This window comes from Sceloporus occidentalis, unplaced genomic scaffold (genome assembly GCF_023333645.1).
Source record: "Sceloporus occidentalis isolate IW3139 unplaced genomic scaffold, rSceOcc1.0.p SCAF_170, whole genome shotgun sequence".
Taxonomy (NCBI): domain Eukaryota; kingdom Metazoa; phylum Chordata; class Lepidosauria; order Squamata; family Phrynosomatidae; genus Sceloporus; species Sceloporus occidentalis.
This window is the reverse complement of record NW_028317150.1, coordinates 1,874,220-1,895,571: the sequence shown is the minus strand read 5'-3', so window position 1 is coordinate 1,895,571 and position 21,352 is coordinate 1,874,220. Positions and strand designations below refer to the sequence as shown.

The following is a 21,352-nucleotide window of genomic DNA, read 5'->3' as shown; positions in this document are numbered from 1 at the left end:
GTCATGCTGGAACAGGAAAGGGCCTTCCTCAAACTACCACAAAAGTTGGAAACATAGAATTGTCTAAAATGTATTTGCATGCTGTAACATTAACATCACTGCTAGAACCAATGGGATATGCCCAAACCCTGACAAACAGCCCTAGACCATTATCCTTCTTTACAGTAAGCACTATACATTGGAGTAGGCAGTGTTCTCCTGGCATCTGCCAAATCTAGATTCGTCCATCAGCCTTTTAGATAGCAAAGCGTGATTCATCACTGCAGAGAACATGTTTCCACTCTCCAGACTGGAGTGGCTGTGTGCTTTACACCACTTCAGTCAAAACTTGGCATTGCACTGTGATCCTTGACTTGTGTGCAGGTGCTTGGCCATGAAATCCTATTTTATAAAGCTTGTGTTAATGTGGCTTTCTGAGGTACTCCAGAACTCTGTAGCGAGCCATGCTGCAGAGGAGAGGCACTCAGCAGCCCAATTGTGCAGTGCACTAAGGCAGATCTAGCAGGACATAAATTTTATGAACTTAGTTACGGCAAAGATGGCATCCTATAACAGTGCCATGTTTAAAGCCACTGAGCTCTTTAGTACCACCCATTCTACTGCCAATGTTTATCTAAGGAGATGGCGTGCTCTCTCTCAATCTCTTCCTATCTTCCCTGCCAACCGCTTCCGTGTCCCGTTTCCTTTTTCGCAGCTCTACTTCTTGTTCTGTATTCTTTCTTTGTCCGCTTGTTCCTTCAATCCGCTCCTTTAACCTGACATCCCAGAGTGCTTCTGCAAAAGTATTTCTGTGCTTCTCTTTCTCCACAAATCTGTCTGCATTATTCTGGCCTTTTGAAGTACTTCTGCAAAAGCATGGAGCCATGGTTCATCCCATGGGGACAGCTTCTCGCCCATTCATCCAAAGGAGAGGATGTGTGCGAAGGCTCCATGCGTTTGTGGAAGCACCATGGGAGAGCAGTTTAAGGGAGATGATAGCAGGGAGAAGCGGACCAAGAAAGAATACAGACAAAAGGAGACTGGGACACAGAAGTGGTTAGCAGAGAAGGTAGGGAGACATCGAGAGAAAGTGAGTGATAAGAAAGTAAGCAAGGTGTGAGAGAATGAAAGAGGGTGAGTGACAACAAATTTTGTTTCCAAATGGAAAAAGTCCTCCGTATTTCATCCAAGACGGAAGGACAGGAAAAGCAAATTTTTGCCGAAAACGAAAAGAACAAAAACAAAACAAAAAATGTATCCAAGTTATTGTTGGTCGATTAAAGCTATCATTGTATGCGCACACACATGTTCTGCTCAATTGGTTCCCATGTTCACGTCGTCTATCTGTGAATAGACCAAAGGAGGGTGGTGATGGTGTTTCCATTTAGAAATGAGATGTATTAATTTAAGTTTGAGAACTATATGGACTTTCTTTCTTTTTTTAAATTTATTTACAGATTCATCACTTTTTGATGATCTAAGTGGTTTGGTTGATGTTGATGATTTGTTTCAAGATGACAAGTGCAACGCATATGTGAGTACAACATGCATGTATTTAAAGCGTTTTATCTAATATGTGATGTTTTGAGCTTACAGTTTTCATTGCTTTACATTCTTGATTTTTCAGGAAAGTAATTTTGATAACTTGGATTTTAATGTGGACTTATTGTCATGGAATTCACCCCCATGGGACTGTTCACATCAGTACTTTTCAGGTTAGTAGCTTTATTGGGAGTTACACACAAAATCTATTGACAGATTGCTCACAGTGCTGGAAGTTCACTGTCCATAATCCTATGGCATTTTCCTAAATATTGTGGTGTTAGACTATTTTGTTGATATGACGTTTACCATGTGTGCAGCTCTTCCTTGCCAGTAAATTCTAGGGAAATCCACTATGCAGAAGTAACTGGGAGTACATGTCAGTAATAGACTTCCCATTATTGTGCAGTCAAAGGCAGTTGCTGCAAAAGCAAACAAGTTCTTATCTTGAATCTGAAGGAGTAAGGGTATACAGGATGGGAATGTAATCTTGACCAGTTTATACTGTGTATCAGTTTATAAAAAGACATAATGGAATTGGAAGGGGTTCAGCGGTGGGCAACAAAACAAATTTATTGGAAGATCTTGGCCATGAAGATGAACTTTCTAAATTGGTTTGTTTACTTTAAAGTAAATATTGAGGATATGATTAACATATGCATAGTGTATAGTTAGATGAAAAAGTAATGCTTTATCTCTTGAGAGAAAACTAGATTTTTGCTTTTTCTGGATCAACAGATACAGGTACTTGGAAGAGTTGAACTTTGCAGGCTTTGTCATTTTTAACCTTACTATATATTCTACGCACAACAATTAGAGTTTTCAATTATTCTGTTGGTGATTCTTTGCAATGTGCTAGTGGTTGCTGACTATCTTTTGTTTTTCCTTGTCAGATGACAGCATAAAACCCGAACCTTTGTCTCCAGCTTCTTCCAGTTGTTCTGTGCAATCTCCACATTCTGTTGATTCACTGTCATCTTCATCACAATACGTACCGGTAAATAAACAGGCTTTTGACAAATTCACTTTTGACATGTAACAACTTCTACTATAAATAATAGATTTTTGGAATAAGTCAGAAGTCCTTTTTTCCAATTTTGTTTCACCATAGAAAAAAATTACAGCAAAGCATGAGTACTGCAGAATTGTTAGAAATGGTATAAAAAACAGCTGTGTCCTAAAGGGGTTAATATGCATTCTTCTTTAGGTAGCTATCAGGAATATTAGGCTATTTCTTTAAATTTTCTTCAGATATAATGGTCATCTGTTGCATCTTCTGCTGCCCAAGACAGCTTCCTCCCCCATAATTTAGCATATTTGTTTCTGTTAGAAACATCCATGGGTCATACTATTTGTATATGGCAGCCTGCTGTAGTTTTAGTTTTTCTTTTGCACCATCTATAGAAACAAACTGGAATAAGAAGGGAGCCTCGGAACAGGCTCATGGGCAGCTACATCTCACAGAAAAAAAGCTATGGCAGAACGTTATAGTTCTATAGCAGTCCAGTAATTTGACCCCAGGTAATGTCCTGTTAAAGGCATAGTGTCCAGAAACATTGTCAGGACTATACCAAGGTAGAGTATGGCAATTGGAGACACTTGTGACACCTCCAACAGCTCAGGGACTGCAAGTAATTTAGCAATTTAACTATTTTTTTAGTTGATCTAATAACTTTATTAAACATTTTATTTCTTTGTGTGCTACGTTTATCAGTTGATAAGTGGGATTTATTTTAAAAGTCAGGCGCAAGTAAGCCTCTATTGTCCATGGGGAGGCAAAGAGTCTGGTGACCCAAAAGACACCTGGTGGTCAGGGTCAGTGGTTCAAACTCCCATGGATATTGACACTTATTTGCAAAGATTAGAAGTGATAGGGTTACTCAATAGTTTGAGCTAGGAGTATATTTTTTTCAGGTAAATACTTCTGATCCATTGTGCGTACTGTCAGATATGGTCAGGGTGTGTAAACAAAAGGGTTTTTTTAACGACCCACCAGATAAATTGATTGCATTGGATGCCGTTTCTAAACTAAAAAAAAAAAGGTATATCCCACAGTCGAATCATGTAAATAATAAAAAAAAAAATTTAATTTTAATTCCATGTATTTTAATATAAATAACACTTTGCAAGTTACTTATGTTACTTTATTTTGTGTGCCACAACGTTGGCCTGTATAGCTAGCTGGCTAGAGTGCCTGTGATATAGGTGGGCTCCAGCTGGGTTCAATCCCAAACCTGCCACAAGGGAAGAATGTGCTTAGCGCTAATGGACCTTCGCTCCCGATTCTTGTGGATGCACCTGTGCCGCCTGACACCCTGTGCCGCCTGTGTAGTAACATTCCTAATTTGTTAGACATTACTAAAGCCCTGTTCCGGATCCTAGTATGTTCATTTTGTTGTTGTTGTTGTTGTTTATAAGGCTATTTTTTAAGGCATATTATTTACAGATTTTTTTTTTGTACAATAGGAAGACCTTGATGCCTCTTCTAATTCTCAGATGTCTCCACTTTCACTCTATTCTGAAGGAGCTCAAAGTCCCAGATCTCCCGAACAACCTGAAGAGAAACCTACAATTATTTCACCACAGACCAATGGTGTGCCAATCAATATTTACTTTGCAACTTTTAATACTAACCATAGTAGAGATGTTTGTTTTCTTGATGAGCCAACTACATAGCTATTTCTGTTTCCCATATACAATGGGTTTATAAACACAGAAATATACTTCCAGAATTGCTTGAAAGAAAAACACTTATGTTAAAGATTTTATTTGCAGAGTTTAGTGCCAGAAGGCAGATGGTATAACAGAGGTATAGTTAAATAGAGATATATAGACATGTCTGTGCCTTGTTTCTTTATTGTGCTAGAAACCTGTTCAATTTGTTCATTTTTTCTGCAGTCCATACACCTGTTAAGCAAAGAAAGTTGGCCCCAGTGATACCCAAACCATCCATTCAACCAAAAACCATACTGATTCCTGCAGCTGCAGATATCCAAGCAACTACGGGCATTTCACCCAAAACGATCATTTTGCAGTCTGTTACAACACTTCTGCCTAAACAACAGCCTCTTATTACGCTCCAGCCAGCGCCGCCAAGTGGTAAGAACGTTTTTTTGTTTCTTTTCAGATGAAAGCATAGCTGAGAGAAGTAAAAATGAACACCGCTGAAAGGTTGTCAGTCTTTTGGGTTGTGGTGTAAAGCTACCAAAATTCTACCGTTTGAGTTCGACCTTTTGTTTTAACTATGTAAAAACTTCAGTTCACAGAACAGAGAATGAAGAAGATGGCTAATTATATGTCTGCAGGGTCTCCTGCTAGCTGCCTTTTCTAACTGAATACCGGTAGATTAGTAAGCAGTGCTATGAATAAGTTGTGATGCATTGTGTACATAGATGCAAGTGTTTATTAACGATCTAATAAGAAAATCAGTCAACCATTTGGTATAAATGGAACAGTGTATTCCTTGGCAGGTAAACCTCTTTAAAATGGCTGTGTTGTTAAAAGAAGAAAATGTAGTGTTTTGAGTGTTACTTATCATGCTTGGCGATGTATTAAATATAAATAACAAGGTTGTAATTTTTTCTTCTGTGATCAGGGTTGCACCCCACACCACCATTGGCCCTATACCATGTGCTATAGCCTAAGAAAGTATTGGCTAGGCGAACTTCTAAAGCATTGTTTTTCACATTTTGGGACCAATGAGTTATTTTGATATATGAGATATTAAAATTAGTCATTGCAAACACATCGGCACTGTTTAAGGAAATGAGATACAATCGAAGTCCATATAAAAACAAATTATCTACCTTTATTACGGTCTGAATACGTTCTTCCATACAATAATAATAAATGCAGAAAATAACGGGTAAATCGGTGTATATCTGTGCATTTAGTTCTTTCTTGAAAGCCGCCCACAAACAAATGATGCTCATACTATTGTTTCTGACCTGTATTAATCCTTAAAGTGCCGAAATCAGGAATCCTATTATATCCTATCAATATAGGCATATTAATATCGCAAAAAGTCACATTCCACACAGTGATTGCAGACTGCACAATAGTAAAGAAATGGACACAGTATCTAGGCACTCCATTGTTAGGAAATGGCCGGATACCATCTTGAAGCATCTGCTCAGACAGATAATTGGGCATTTGTAAGTGAGCTAAGCTGGAGCAAACCATTTCAGGGTTGTGGTACATATTTCCCTGCCAGGGGCAGGACCAATTTTAAGTTTTACTATAGTTACATTTAGATGGCAATCCTATACACAACTTCAATAGGGAAACCTGCATGCTATTTTTTTCAGGACAGTAAATCTATTCATAGATGCAGCTTAGGGTATGCATCCATGGATCCTATAATTTGACGTATGAGTAAAAATATGAAAAAAAAAGCGTACCCCCCCCAATTATTTACCAATAAATTTCAAACCAAATAAGTTAAACTGAATAATTTTCTTAAACGTACCAAGCCACCTTTAATACATGTGTCCTAAAGATGTGATTGTACATATATGTAAATTGTACACGCAGCCCATAAAGGCCACAATGTACAGTGTAGCGCACTGTAAATTCCATAATCTTGAAACTATTGATGCACCTGCTCTTGAGGACTACAACTCCCATCACTCAAGTGTTCTGGTTAAGATTGAATGGTGTTAAAGACAACAAAGGCATAAAATTTGGTAAAAACATATCTTAACAAAATGTCTTGTTGTTGTTGTTATTGGGGCGAATGAGCTTTAGAGGAGTGGGGGGGGTCTCACAATTTATCACTTTTAATATACAGTTAATTTTAAAAGGACTCTCAGCTGTCATGCATTAAAATGCATGTGATGGCTGTATTTTCCATTTAATGAATATACTCTAATAATAGTTTATTTCCCTGCCTTAAATGTGGTAAACCGCGAGTGCAACACTCCAGTCCTTGTGTATCTTTGCCTGAGAACAAGTAATTTGGTAAATGTTTATTAAGATGCCTGTACTCTACCCGGGATATCCACATATGTTTGCCTGTTAGCAATCCTTGATGCCTGGAGTTGAGCATCTCTGTAATAAACAAACTGTCCACAAGATGGCAGTTTTTATCCAAAAAAACTGTAAGCTTTATTTTAGAAAAATAAGAAAACAGTCAAGCACAACTTATATACACGAAAAGTAAACTTTGTATAATCATCATCTTAAGTGTTTAAGTAAAAACGGTATTTAATATACAACCAATCACGACCTACCACCTGCTTCCCTCTCCGACAGTAGTATTGTAAATATAATCTACCGTATTGGCTCGGATATAGACCGCACGCGCATATAGGCCGCACCCTAAAAGTTAGGTGCTTTTTTAATGAAAAAAGTTTCTGCCCCCCCCGAGATATGCTGCCACTCTATCCCCCCCGAGATATGCTGCCACTCTGTACCCAAGATGTCCCCCCGACCAGACTTACCAGTGCAGACTCCACGGGGTCTTGCGGGGCCGGCGGGCGACATCTACACATAACACGTATTCAACTTCCGGTGCCGGCACTTCCGCCGTGGGAAGTACCGGCAAGGAAGATTGTTCACACAGACATTCACCGGCAGCGGCGATGCGAGCAGAAACAACCTCCGCTGCCGGCACGTCTGCAAGATGTGCTTTCAAAATCTCCCTTGATTGTGCAAGTTTTACTTTTCATGTGGTGTTGGGTTTGCGTAACCATCAAAAATTAATTTTACAGCCACTTTTAAAGTTCCACACAGGATCTACTCCAATTTCTAGATTGTAAATTTGTTTGCGCAGGCCCCATCTTACCTTTTGCTTCTGTAGGTCCAAGTTGTTGTGTCCATGAGCTTACAATCATCATTTTCGACTATGTAGGAATACAAACCTTTACTGCCCTAAAATAGGGTTATGGTTTCTCTAAAGTTATTTATAAATGAAATAATGTTTGGCACAGCAATGATGTATATTTTCTGTTTCTGTATACCCATCACTTGTTTGAATCCTGACGAACAATGTATTTCCATACACAGGTCAACAGGTTTTGCTGACTCCTTCTGCTGTGATGCAGCTTCCACCACCTGGTATTCTAGCAGCTCAATCAGTCCTCACCATGGGCGCAGGAACAACCCCTCTATCCACAAACTTACTTTCTCCTCAAAACAGTAAAAATTCAACGGTGAAACCTTTTATTCAAGCATCCATTCAGGGATCAGAGAGCGGAGCAAATGTAAGTTTGTCATATTATTCAATTGTGTATTAAGACAGTTTGGTCACTGTATAAAAACTTAGTGTTTTGCGGTATTCTTGGTAGGTCTCATTAAATAGTGGTGTGGGAGATTATATATATATATATATATATATATATATATATATATATAAATTGTGCTGAATTATTTAGTTGCTGACTCTTGCCTCTGCTGTAAAGTTTACAATTTCAAAGTCTCACATATTGTGAACTTAAAGTACAATTTCTTGCTCATCGGTAATGAAAAAAATGTTTTAGTTTTTCAAATTGTAAATAAAAACAAAACATTTTAAAAAGGTTATTGTAATCAGGAATTTTAGTGGTCGTTTTGTCTGAATACAGCCTCATGTTATTCTGCTAATTATTTGTGCAAATCTGGTCAATATTTTAGTCTGCTGTGTTGATATGTTCAAATTAAGTAAGTAATTTAACGGTAGCAAAAATGAAGTCATTTAAAAGTACATAATAACAAAACAGGCAAAAATGAGGACAATATTCCCTGCTGGACAGTTTGACTATGAAACCACTACTTTACATTACATTGGCTGATTCGGGGATTTACTGGGGAGTTCAAATTTTTATGTTCCCAGAGAGGCAAACTGCCAGTGAGCTTCTCCATAATTGATATATTTAACTGGGGGGGGGGGGGGGGATTTTTGAGTTACCTGTGATGTAGTTGAACCTTTATGTAACACATAGGGATGTTGATGAGTTTAAATATTTAATTATACATCATGCTGTTTTAATAGCTTTTAAATTAGTGTGTTGGCTTTCAAGGTATCTTCATTATTAAATTGCAACCTACTTATTATACTCATGATGCACGTTGGTATGTTGGTACTGTTTAACATTTAATATACTGCCCACCCAAAAGAACAGGGGATGAGGGGTAAGAAGGGTGCTGTTAGGGCCTAACCTGGGGTTATTTTATTATACTTGCCCCGATCTTCCTTTTGATTCATATAACTTCCCGAATAACCCCAGTTAGTGAATTGTACGAGTTGAAGGTTACACCAACGTGTGTGCGTTAGCAGCTGCAAACTCATGTATTTTTGTACGTCTTTCACCTTAATCTGTTATTTCTTACCACCTATATGTATTTTAGTCCCATGGAATGTTTACATAAAATATAAAGGGGATGCTGTGTTTCTGGAAAATTTTGGTAAATCTTGAAATATTAGATGTAATTGATATTCTGTTGTCATCAAAAATTAAGAAATCTACTCGTTTGTAGAAAAGGACTAATGGTAAAAGTTCCAGCATCACTTGTAGACAGGATACTACTTTTAAAACCATTAACATTTGTGTGGCAAGTCGTTGACACATTCAAGTGCCAAATCAAGTCATACTTGGAGAAGTTTAAGCAAAAGCCCATTACTGACACGTTTTGTATAATCTTGTGCATTAGTCAGCCCTCGTATTTTATTACAACAATGTTAAAAGCATTGGCCTCCAACTAAGTTGTCTTTACTGTCCCAGCATATTAAACCACAGACAGACCTAGTGGGGTGTATAGTCCGTTACGATTACATGTTTACGCAAGTTCTCTTTAATCTGTGATTTGGATAACACTATCACAGTGGCCGTGAGATGGCGGGAAGATAGGTGCTGTAAATGCCATTTGATTTGCCTCGGTTGCATAGTTGTGGATTTTAGGGCGGTTAAGATGTTCTGCCGTACACTGTGTATGGCGCATTTCAAAGATCAAGGAAAAAATATATGTAGCTAACTGGAATTCTGATAAAAAAATGAGATTGAGACCCTTTTCTACATAATGAGCGCCACAAAAGAGTTCTGGTGCTACTCGTATATCTCTAAAACGGCCTTGTGATTTACAAAGAAAACTTACATTCTTACATTTCCCCACGTTATTCTTGTAGAGTTGTTGGCCAGTCATGTTACACTGTCGGGAAGTGCCTACGCTTTCTGTATTATTCTAAGGGAATTAACCTATTATTATTTTATGCAGTTTTTTGATGCTGATCCCAGGGACACATTAACAGCACTTCCACTCCCATCACCCCCATTCTTTTGTTCTGTTTCATGGTTGATATTATTTATACCACAGAACATATATCAACTGGTTTTCATTTTTTTTTATATGCATGTAAATAGTTTTGTTCCGAGTTTGGTAAACCTTCGCTTCTGCCAAAAAGAATATTTAGGCCTTGTTCAGTGTAGGGTTTAGGAATGTTAAGTTGTTTCTGTTTCTCTAACTCAGGAAACCAAACCCAACCCTTTGGTTTCCTTCAAGGCAGTGTAGATCTGCACCACAGATGGTCAACTTAAACAGCACTTCCATTGGGTTACGTTTCCTCCAGATTTGATGGTTTCTGACTACTCTTTAGTTCTGCTAACTTTAGGTTTGTTGTATACAGAGAGGACATTTGTCAGAATCTGTGGTTATCTTTAGGCTTTGTTTCAAGTGATGTCCCAGTATTAGGTCTAGATTGGCATAGCATTAAAAATGAGAATACACCGTTATCTACATGGTAGTGTTCAGTTCTAATGATGTAAACATGTGTATTGCTTAACAGTTCTAAGATCTAATGAAAATAAAAGTCCTTGCGTTACTAGATACAAATCCTTCATGTATTTACAAGTTGAGTTCAAAGGTAACATTCCACATAGACAAAAGTATAGTGTGTTTAAACACAGATGTCTTCTGCAAACTTGTTCTGATAACAAAGCATTTCAAAGGGATTTAAGTATACCTTTTGAAAGGTCAGCTGAAGTGTCTGCTTGAGGAGGCTGAGTTTGTCCTTCATATGATACATCTTTAAATCGCTTGATTTCTTCAAACGTTAACAATTACCCATGCAAGAGAAAAGAGTCAGGGAAGGCCTTTCATAATGCATACTGTAATTATAATTCACCTAATAAAACTAAACAAAGCCCATTGGGACACAGGGTACAGTCTAAAATTCCGCAAAACAAAGCAAGAATTCAGCCCATACCCAGTGAATAGTACTCAAAAATCTAAGGCATATATATTAGCGATTCCGTCACACTATATGGTGGCGTCAGGAAAGCATAGGGTGCTGTGCTCACAATGGTAGCCGTGGGCAGTTTTTACCCCTTTGTCCTGCAAAAACCTGGACCTCTGGGATTTGTCGAGCCCTGTTTTAGGTTGTGTGCTTCCCTTTCTTTATAATTAAGCGGTTTTGAAGAAAATATTGGGTAACGTGTTATTGCTTGCAAGCTTGAGTAAGCGGGACTGCTCAAGAGAATATGTCTTGGGAGTGTACATTTTTGTTTTTTTAGTCTTGTGGTTCCTAAGACAGGGCTCGACAAATCCCAGGCGCCAGGTCGCCATGGCGACAGAGAATTTTGTCCTGGCGCCTAGGTTTTGTCAGCCTCTTACATCCATAAAAAAATGTGGATGTAAGAGGCTGAGTAACCACACGGGGGCGCTGCTGCTGCTGTCTGCCCAGGAGTCTGGGCAGACAGCACAGCCACTCAGAGCCCGCCCCCGAGCCTGAGATCCCTCCCACGGAGTGATCCTGTAGGCTGAAACCGCCGTTGCTGTAAAACCAGCAATCGTGTTTTCAGCTGCCACAGGCAAGTGTGGGGACCTGACCCAACACCCCCCTGCTGCCTGATCGCTCCATGAGAGCGACAGTGCAGCGTTAACCCCTTCAATGCAGCGATCGCGGCATTTGGGGGTTAATTCCCGTTTTGTACGGGGCTCTGCTGCTGGTGGTCTGCCTGGAAGCCCAAGCAGACCAGCAACAGCAAAAACGAGCCCCCACAAGCCCTTTGATTCCTGTAGGCATGGAAGCCTACAGCAGTCATCAAAGACTCCCCTCCCTGCAATGGCTGGTCTATAGACCAGCAATTGAGTCCCAGCTGCCAGAGGCAGCTTCAGGGACAGGGGAGAAGGTTCTTTGGTCTCCACATGAGTGTGGAGAGCAGCCCCAACACCCCCCTGCTGCCTGATCGCTCCATGAGAGCGACAGTGCAGCGTTAACCCCTTCAATGCCACACTTGTGTATGACACATTCGTGGCATTGCAGGGGTTAACATTTTTCCCCACAAGCTTGGGGGGACTAAATATCAGTCAATGCTGTGCTCCAATGGAACATCAGCATCGAAAGAGTAAAAAAAAAAAAATTAATAATAAAAAAAAAACAGCACTGACCTGAAAGTCCAGGGTGCTTCCAGGTCAAACGCTGTGAGTTTAGTAAGTGGGCTGATGATCAGATCACTCCTAACCAACTGTTAGTTTAAAAAAATCCTGGCTCCTAACTTTTTTACCTGGCGCCTAGATTCACAACAAATTTGTCAAGCCCTGTCCTAAGATTTTACAACGCCTTAGTCCCCATTTTTAAAACTTAGATCCAAATAATTTTCAATCACTTTCAAGTAGGGCTGCAACTAACGATTATTTTAATAATCGATTAGATGGCCGATTATTTTTTCGATTAATCGGATAAAAAAAATGCAATTTTTTTTCAATTTAAAATAATGTAATAAAAAACGTACAATTTACACTTTCATCTCTTTATTGCAATGGCCTCTCTCTCTCTCTCTCTCTCTCTATTCACCTTCTTATTTTACTGACATAATAAAAGCTACAAGAACCCAAACACTGTGTTTCTCAAACTAGGTTTTAATGCAAAGTTATTAGTAAATATTAATTCATATGTTAACTATTTTTCATATTTAATAAAAACTATGAGAAGAAAGCCTTGTTTAATTTTTTTTTTATTTACCAAACTGCCCCCGGTTATGCACATCTGACCCCCAGCTTGCCACTCTGCCCTCTTATATGCCAGATTCCACTGTCCCCCCTGATATGCCACTGTGCCCCTGATATGCTACTGTACCCCTGATATGCCTTATACTCCCTATATGCCAGTGATATGCAACTGAGCCCCCTGATATACCTTTTACCCCCAGATATGTTTTATGCCCCCCCGATATGCCTAATATCGATATGCCTTATACCCCCTATATGCCACTGAGCCCCCTGATATACCTTTTACCCCCAGATATGTTTTATGCCCCCCTGATATGCCTAATATCGATATGCCTTATACCCCCTCTATGCCCTGAAATTCATAATACCCCCCATACACCACTATAACTCACCCATACACCACTCTGGCTCCTCCCCCTCCCATACACCACTCTGGCTCCTCCCCCTCCCATACACCACTCTGCCTCCTCCCCCTCCCATACACCACTCTGGCTCCTCCCCCTCCCATACACCACTCTGCCTCCTCCCCCCTCCCATACTCCACTCTGCCTCCTCCCCCTCCCATATGCCAATTTGCCTCCTCCCCCTCCCATATACCACTTTTCCTCCTCCCCCCTCCCATAATCCACTCTGCCTCCTCCCCCCTCCCATATACCACTTTGCCTCCTCCCCCTCCCATACACCACTCTGCCTCCTGTCAGCAACGGAGGTTCACAAGACACCAGGGAGCCGGGTAGAGAGGTAGAGAGGCAGAGTGGCGTATGGGAGGGGGGAGGAGGCAGAGTGGTGTGTGGGAGGGTGGCTCCCATACACCCATCTGACTCCTCCCCCCTCCCATACACCGCTCTGCCTCTCTACCCGTCTCCGTTACTGACAGGCACTTTCACTTTCATAGAAGCCTCAGCGTAAGTGAAGGTGAGTAACGGAGGCTGTCTGTACGATGCAGACCCCCACCGGCTGACAGGATGATTTTCTGTCAGCCGGTGGGGGTCTGCACGATGCGCACAGCCAGCCTCTGTTACTGCCCTTCACTTACGCTGAGGCTGCAGTGAAAGTGCCTGTCAGTAACGAGTCGGGAGAGAGGCAGAGTTATGTATGGGAGGGGGGAGGAGTCAGAAGGGTGTATGGGAGGGGGGAGAGAGACGGAAGTGAGAGACCGGCCGACAGTGAGGGGAATCCAGGTCCCCTGCAGCGTTGCGGGGGATCTGGATTCTAGTATTATAATCCGATCTCTGTTTGAGGTCGGATTATATAAGGAGAGGAGTTTTTCAGAGCATTTGCTCTGAAAAAAACCTTTTTATAATCGATAAAAATCGATTCGATTAATCGATAATGAAAATTTTTTGACAACGATTTTCATTATCGATTAGTTGTTTCAGCCCTACTTTCAAGCATTTACTAGGTTGTAATCTTATTATTTTATATCCCATACACACAACTACGTGACTTTCGCCTGCTGTCATATTTCCATTTTGTTTTTTATTTTTTATGTGTGCTTTTTTCACTTTATGTACTGAATGGATTATAGGCACATTTAGCGTATTACATATTTTTCATGGCAGTATGCAAATGAAAAATGCTTGAAACCTAGTAATTGACTTTAGTGATTTAGATGTTACTGCAGGCTTCTTGGGATAAAAAAGGGTTAACTTTCTCCCTTAAAGCTCTACTAATATGACCCTTTTGATTTGGATGACTCTTGGCTCGGAGCTCAGTGGAAAGTGTGAAAGGCGTCTTTCTTAAGTACTTTTGCTGGTTTTGGTTTCCTGTGGACTAAATGTGCTTAGACCTACAAAACCATCCTCCAGGGGCACCACGTCTGAATGGCATGTATACCTTTCCACGCTGAATTAAGATTTGTTGTTATTCATTTAACCTTAGTCTATCTCAAATTAAATTCAAACCCTGTAAGTGGCATCTTTTTTGTCCCCCTCAATTACTGTTTATTGATTTGTCTGGATTTGGAAGAGACCATACAGAAATGGGAACTTCAAACATATTGTTTTTGAATAAGCAAAGAGTCCTTTGGAGAACTATAGGTAGCATATGCCACTCTGCCTCCAGAAAGCCCTTATACCCCCCATATGCCACTCTTACCCTCCCCCGACATACCAGTGCATCCCTAGACTTGTCCCCCGTGCTTCAGACTCCCTGGTGTCTAGTGGGGCAGATGGTGGAGGTCAGCGTGATGTGCACAGACAACCTCCGTTGCTGCTGCCGGCACTTCCGCTGGGGCTTCTTTGAATGAGTGCCGGAAGGTCATCATAGAAGCCACAGAGGAAGTGCCGTCAGCAGCGGAGGTTGTTTGCACGCATCCTTACAGAATTATTCACGCCTTGGCATTTTTATTTTGTTAAATTAAAAAATGAGAATTGCAGTTCCAATCTGCATCCATGTCAGAGATCCCCGGTAAATGCATCACCTGTGTGGAGATGTTGGAGGCTAGGCAAAAGTGCCATAACACCACCGCCAACTGTGACTTTGTGCCTCCCAGATGGTTTACATACCGTACCGCAGACAGGTTGTCCATACGTAACAGCATTTATGGGCAGGCCCTGTTCCTCCCCCAAGTGGATAGCTCCTCGCAATGGGCTCCCAATTTCAACAGACTGGCGCCTGAATCTATGACTTAATCCAGAGTCGTGCTAAAAATCACCCTGCCGTTTCATCCGTCTATGTGTAGTAGCCACCTTTGCAGTCGACCGGAATTACATTGTCGTAGGTTTAGCCCTGACGTAGAGACTGCATCTTAAGCCATTGCAAGGCGCGGTAATGGAGGGGGCCTTGGAAGATCACATGAATGGACGCCAATAGTAAGGTGATGACTCTTGCCAGATGGCAAACAGTAATTGTAACACCCTCCTGATCTCCCTTTTTATGGTATTTATTTTGGACGCTGGGAGATGTAGGGAACCCTGGACCCAGTCTGTCGTGAAACCCTAAAATTCCATAGTTTGGGATGGATTGAAGACAAGTTTGTCCCAAATGATGTGGAACCCCAAATCTTGGAGAAGAGATGTAGTCCACGTTACATGAAGTCAAAGGGACGACACGTCTTGTGACATACTCAACAAGTCATCTAAATGAATGTCATGCCCCTTTTTTGCGAACGTATCCCACTACTTATTTCAACAATTTGATAGGCCGAACGTCAGACAAGTGAAGCGCCATGTTTGTCCATTTCATAGGAACTGGATGTAATCCTGGTGTGTTCATGTCATAGGAACTGTGAGCTACACGTCCTGGAGGTCCAACTTTACTATCTAGTCTCCTGTACGGAGTAAGTTGCGGAGTGAATGTATGCCCTCCGTTTTGAAATGTTGATATGCTACAAACACATTCAACGGGCGCAGGTTGATTACTGGCCTGATGCCTCCACCCTTTCCGTGCAAACAACTTCTACAGGGGAAGCAGGAATGGAGCAGGGTCATGTGACGTGACGTAAATCCACGTAACTCCGCTGGGTTCCTGCTTCCCCTGGGTAGTACAAGAGACGCTGCTCGCACAGTGTGTGCAAGCAATGCACAGGTAAGCAGAAGGGCCCCTGTGGACAATTATTTTCGGATGTTTTATTTTGGCATTTTGCCGGTAATGCCATTTTCTGGTGCATCCCTAATCATGACTTTATGTCATATTACTAGTAAAATCTAGGCATTTGTTGGGGGTTTGTATCATTTGAGTTACACAACATATCTACCACTTTAAAGGTGCAAAATATTTTTTTATTGTGAAACAAAAAAGAAAATAAGACAAAAAAACCCCAGAAAACTTGCATGCATTCAGCCCACCCCCTCCCAGAGTCAATACAGCTGCAAGTCTCTTGGGGTACATCTCTAGGCTCGGCACATCTAGCCACGGGGATTTTTGCCTATGCTTCAAGACAACTGGTCCAGCTCCTTCAAGTTGGATGTCTTCTGCTGGCGTACAGCAGTCTTTAAATCATACCACAGATTCTTGATTGGATTCAGGTCTGGGCTTTGACTAGGCCAGGGCTTGACAAACTTGTTTTAAATCTAGGAGCCAGCTAAAAAAGTTAGGAGCTTTTTTTTGTCCCTGCACTCGCACTTTGCCCCTGCACTCGCACTTTGCCCCTGCACTCGCACTTTGCCCCTGCACTCGCACTTTGCCCCTGCACTCGCACTTTGCCCCTGCACTCGCACTTTGCCCCTGCACTCGCACTTTGCCCCTGCACTCGCACTTTGCCCCTGCACTCGCACTTTGCCCCTGCACTCGCACTTTGCCCCTGCACTCGCACTTTGCCCCTGCACTCGCACTTTGCCCTCGCTGAAACCTGGCTTGCTGCCCCCCCCCCCCCTTGTGTATTGATGTGTACTTTTCACAAAGTACTTTAATATGCGTTCTTTGTTTAAAATGCAGCCAGGGACACTGGGTATCTGAGGAAGGACAGAGACCATGAAACTAGTGAATTTCTATAATTACACAGATAATGCCTTTTATTGCTATACTGTAAATGCCACTATTTCTGTGTTTATTTCTATTTAGGAGTTATTGGTGAAATTACCTTCTATTTAATTTCTTTGATGAAATATTTAGTCCTACAAGGGCTCGAAATCCGCCACCAGGAGGCAATCTATGGTTACTCAAACTGTAACCTCTAATCTGTATTCTGCCTACCAACCGGTCTTAAAGCAGAATCACATTAGTTCTTGCCAAGTATTGTGATGCAAAACTGATACATGAAATTTGGTATGTGGAGAAAAGCTTTATGGCAACTCAACTGAATTTGGCATGATTTATTTCTTTGTGCCTTGGTAAGTGAATAATGTGTGATTTAAGAAAGTGAATAAGCATAGTCCACACTGGGGACCTATCAATGATTGCAGGTTTCCTAAACTTCACCTGCCCTGATCATTTTAACTCTTACTGTTTGTTTTATGACCGGAAGAATCTGCCAAGAATAACTTTTCCACAGAGTCCATAGCAGCAGATACTCCAACAACGGCCTCTAGTAGTACATTTCTAGTGACATGTATACACTTGCTTGTAATGATGTAATGAAGGTAAATTGGTTTTGCTGAAGCAAGTCAAGATCTCTTTGGTCACCACCTGCCCAGTGCAACCCTATCCATACTAATTACTACTTAATACATATACAGTTCATTCCTTGATAGTTCCACTTTTTACTGTCCCTGGCGGAGTTTGCATCTCCCCCAGCAATTCGGGATTCTCCTGGGCGTCTGGCTTCGGTGTACTACCGGAGTTTTCAGTGGTCGTCCACCCCGATCCGTGCTGTAGTGTATATTTATATATATATATGTGTGTGTATATATATATATATATATATATATATATATATATATATATATATATGTATGTATACACACCCCCTCTTTTTACTTTGTTCTATACCTCTCTCTATGTGGGATAGCCTTTTAAGTATTCAAATAGATATTTTTGTAATAAACAAAAGAATGCCTTTATATAGTTCTGAAATGAATAACAAGAAATTGCTTCCATGTACGTATGTCAGGCCAATAAACGTGAGTGAGAACAAATGCAGAATACTGTAAAATAAAATTGTAGGAAAATGTCCTGATAATTCATTATTTGTTTATATTTGTAAAGTATATTTCAATGTGCAATATATGTGTAAACATACTTTACATACGTGGATAATAATTCAAGCTCAAACTAGGGAAAAAAATGGACCTAATTAGACTTTCTGCCAATGAGCCTTCACCTCACACAAAGCATTAGTATTTTGGGTTTACCTTGACAGGGTGTGCTTAAAAAGTAGGTCCAGTTGGCATAATTTCTTTGTTACAGTATTCATAAATATTCTTGTATATAAATGCAGAACATATTCTCTGGTATTCATTGTTTTATGATGTGGCATTTTGACTTGGCTCTCTTAAACTGTTCCATTTGCAAAAACACATGTACTGCTATTTATATTGCTCATTGTAAAATGTGGAAAAGTCATCAGAATGTGCACGCTCCAAAAAGAAGGTTGCTTGAAAATAGCTGGCAGCCAGAGTACCGATATGGTACTTTGCTGTCAAGTGGACTTACAAGGCGGTGTTCTTATGCCTAGAAATTATGCCAGATAAGCACATTTAAGATATTCTTAGTCTTACCACAACAACGTGTGTGCTCTTACACATTGTTCCAGAATAAGTTATTTTACCATGGAATTAATCCTGAATCTAAACTGGTTATTTCTCTTGGTTTAACACTTTAATGGTCTGTTTTGAAGCACATATACAGTATAGTAATACCAAGTTGATAACAGATTGTTCTAGACTGTGTGTTACAATATAGTTATAGGTGTTTTATGTAACATCTCAAGAACAGGGTTTGTTTTTGGTTCTTGACTTTTCTTTTGGAACACTGTTTCTTTGCTCCTGAATATTGGGGACGTCTCCCACAGACGCATAACTCCTTATTTACTTTCGTATCTACTAAAATTCTGCTTTACTTTGATTTATTATTGATCGTTGTTTTTGTAGCTATATTTTGCAACCAATGTCATTTTTGTAATCAGTCTTGTTCCTCAGAAGGGCTATGCAGAACACCATTGTTTGTTATGTAGCGCCCATGATGCCATTGGATGCCATTGAGTCTATAGAGTCCCAACCAAGAGTTGGGTAAATGGTTGTGTTTTATTACATGCTCTACACCCAGAGTCGAACATGTTAGATTGTTGATATTGTTAATTTATCTGCATTCAGCAATTCTTATAAAAAATATTTAAATATAAAGTTTCTAAGCAATAAATATGATCACATTGTTTTTTTCTCAACAGATAAATATGATCAGGAGGCAGCAGAGGATGATTAAAAACCGCGAGTCTGCTTTGCAGTCGAGAAAAAAGAAAAAAGAATACATGCAGGGTCTGGAGCTCCGTCTAAGAGCAGCTCTATCAGAGAATGAACGACTAAAGAAAGAGAATGGTTCTCTGCAGAAACTCCTAGAAGAAGTGGTCTCTGAGGTGGGATGGCAGGCTTTCAACCTGAAGGAAATATTTTCAGTAATATGAAATGGTTATGATTTGTCTAGAACATCAGCTACTTGTTTCAACTATTGAAATGTTGAACAAAATGTCAGTACCAAAACAGTTTACCAACACACTGATATTACATTTGATAAAGGTTTTCAAGACACTTAAGTATATATATATATGTTTTGTTTTTATGTTTTTGATTATCTATGCAGTTCAGCCTCTAATCATTGATAAACTGGCAACCCACAGATGGATGCAGTAGCAACACTAATATAATGTTTATTACTTTTGTATAACCCTATATTTAGGGGAAGTAAAGGATGCAGACAAATTTCTTTTATAAAGTTACCTTGTTATTGGTACATTAGTTTTGATTGGCGTATTTGTTAAAAGGTGAGCGATATATCTCAAATTTATAACAAATACAGCATTAAGATTCCTGTTACCCTTTGGCCTTGGTTTGCCAGCCAGCCGTTGTTGTGGTTCATTTCGATTTTTAATTCACTTTTATTGATATCAGTTTGTCTTCTCCCACAGAATCAGAAGCTTAAAGTGACTGCTCCAAAGAGAAGAGCCGTCTGTCTCATGATGCTGGCTGTATTTTTAATATTGAATTTTAATCCATTAAGGTAGTTTATCTTTTTAGTGACCTTGCTATTTTTATTAAGCAGACGATATTTACCTAAAGGGGTTTACCTTTTGTGCACATCTGCGCTCAGTTGAATGTATGTATTGAATGAATGTAACATATTTATGTTAACGTGTGTGTTTCTTATGATATAGTGGTTTCTACCTGTTCTGCTGAATTTAACACTTATAACCACATTTTAACCAATATTTTTTCCAGGAGATACAAAAGCATGCACCAATAGGGAAAGCCTCTGTGTTGTTTTTGTGTGACTGGACCCACAGAGGAAAGAATAAATATAAATATGCAGGTCCCCCAAAGTTTGTGTGTTTAACACGATCGACGGCTCAATCAAATCACATCTCCAGCTATATATGTAAGCAGAATGCATATTGGAGTTCATTTTTGAATTTTAGATTAGATTTCCTTTGCATGCACTAAAATTTGCAATGCAAAAATGACTGGAATATGCATTAACATAAGAACAATAATATCTTGCCAGTGTTTTTGAGCGGAAGATGACATTTGAGTTTGAAGTTCAGTATGAGAATGTTTTGCAATATTCAGTTTTTTGGTCCACATACAGTGATTATGCATTTCGATCTGCGTCACTGTGGTGCTCGGTCATTTTGATCATTCCTTATTCCTTACAGTATTCTGGAAACAGGATCTAGCCTATATGATGTGGAAGTTGTCCCTGTTCGCCACAACAGACACCTTCTTGAATTCTCAGATGGAAATGAAAATGTGGAAACCAAGGATATCTCACAGGAGAGTAGCAGGTACTAATTTAATTTGTTTAATTACTGAATCACATCCCACATTACATGTAGCTTTCTGTCCTTCAAAACCCAAGTATGAACTTTTCGGACCTTGGCCACATGGAACATACAGCCTATTCTGTGGCTGCCAGTATTTCCACAAGCAAAAGATTCATATGCTTCTCTGTGCAGTCCATCCCAGAAAGTGTCAGTAGACCATTTCCAAATTTTATTTGCTGTTTAACCCCTTGATGACAATTGCCGGTCCAGGCACGTCACGGAAATTCATGTCGATAACGACAAATGACGTGCCAGGACCGGCACGTCATTAAACGGGTGCAGAAAGCGATCTATTTTCGCTTTCTGCACCGAAACGGCGTTGCTGTAATGCCTCGACCTCGAGGCATTCAGCAACGCCATTATCGGCACAAAGGGGCCATCTCTGGCCCCTCCCCGGGGCGTAAACATCCGCCATACTTTGTATGGCGGCGGACGCCCGTTTTAAAAGCGTTTAGCAATCGTTGATCGCCTCCTAAACTTAAATGGTGTCGCTGG

General features: G+C 40.3%; 1 protein-coding gene across 1 annotated transcript in view; it reads left to right on the top strand.

Annotated features, from left to right (window-relative positions):
• The first annotated feature begins 949 nt into the window (after window positions 1–949).
• Window positions 950–21,352, top strand: part of LOC149279351 (cyclic AMP-dependent transcription factor ATF-6 alpha-like) — a 73,825-nt gene continuing 53,422 nt past the window's right edge. The window contains exons 1-9 of the mRNA XM_089501312.1: window positions 950–1,084; window positions 1,607–1,694; window positions 2,415–2,518; window positions 3,988–4,114; window positions 4,420–4,620; window positions 7,528–7,724; window positions 19,211–19,396; window positions 19,946–20,037; window positions 20,690–20,818. Of these exons, the coding sequence (XP_089357438.1) occupies window positions 950–1,084; window positions 1,607–1,694; window positions 2,415–2,518; window positions 3,988–4,114; window positions 4,420–4,620; window positions 7,528–7,724; window positions 19,211–19,396; window positions 19,946–20,037; window positions 20,690–20,818 (1,259 nt within the window). The remainder of the gene's footprint in view (window positions 1,085–1,606; window positions 1,695–2,414; window positions 2,519–3,987; window positions 4,115–4,419; window positions 4,621–7,527; window positions 7,725–19,210; window positions 19,397–19,945; window positions 20,038–20,689; window positions 20,819–21,352) is intronic.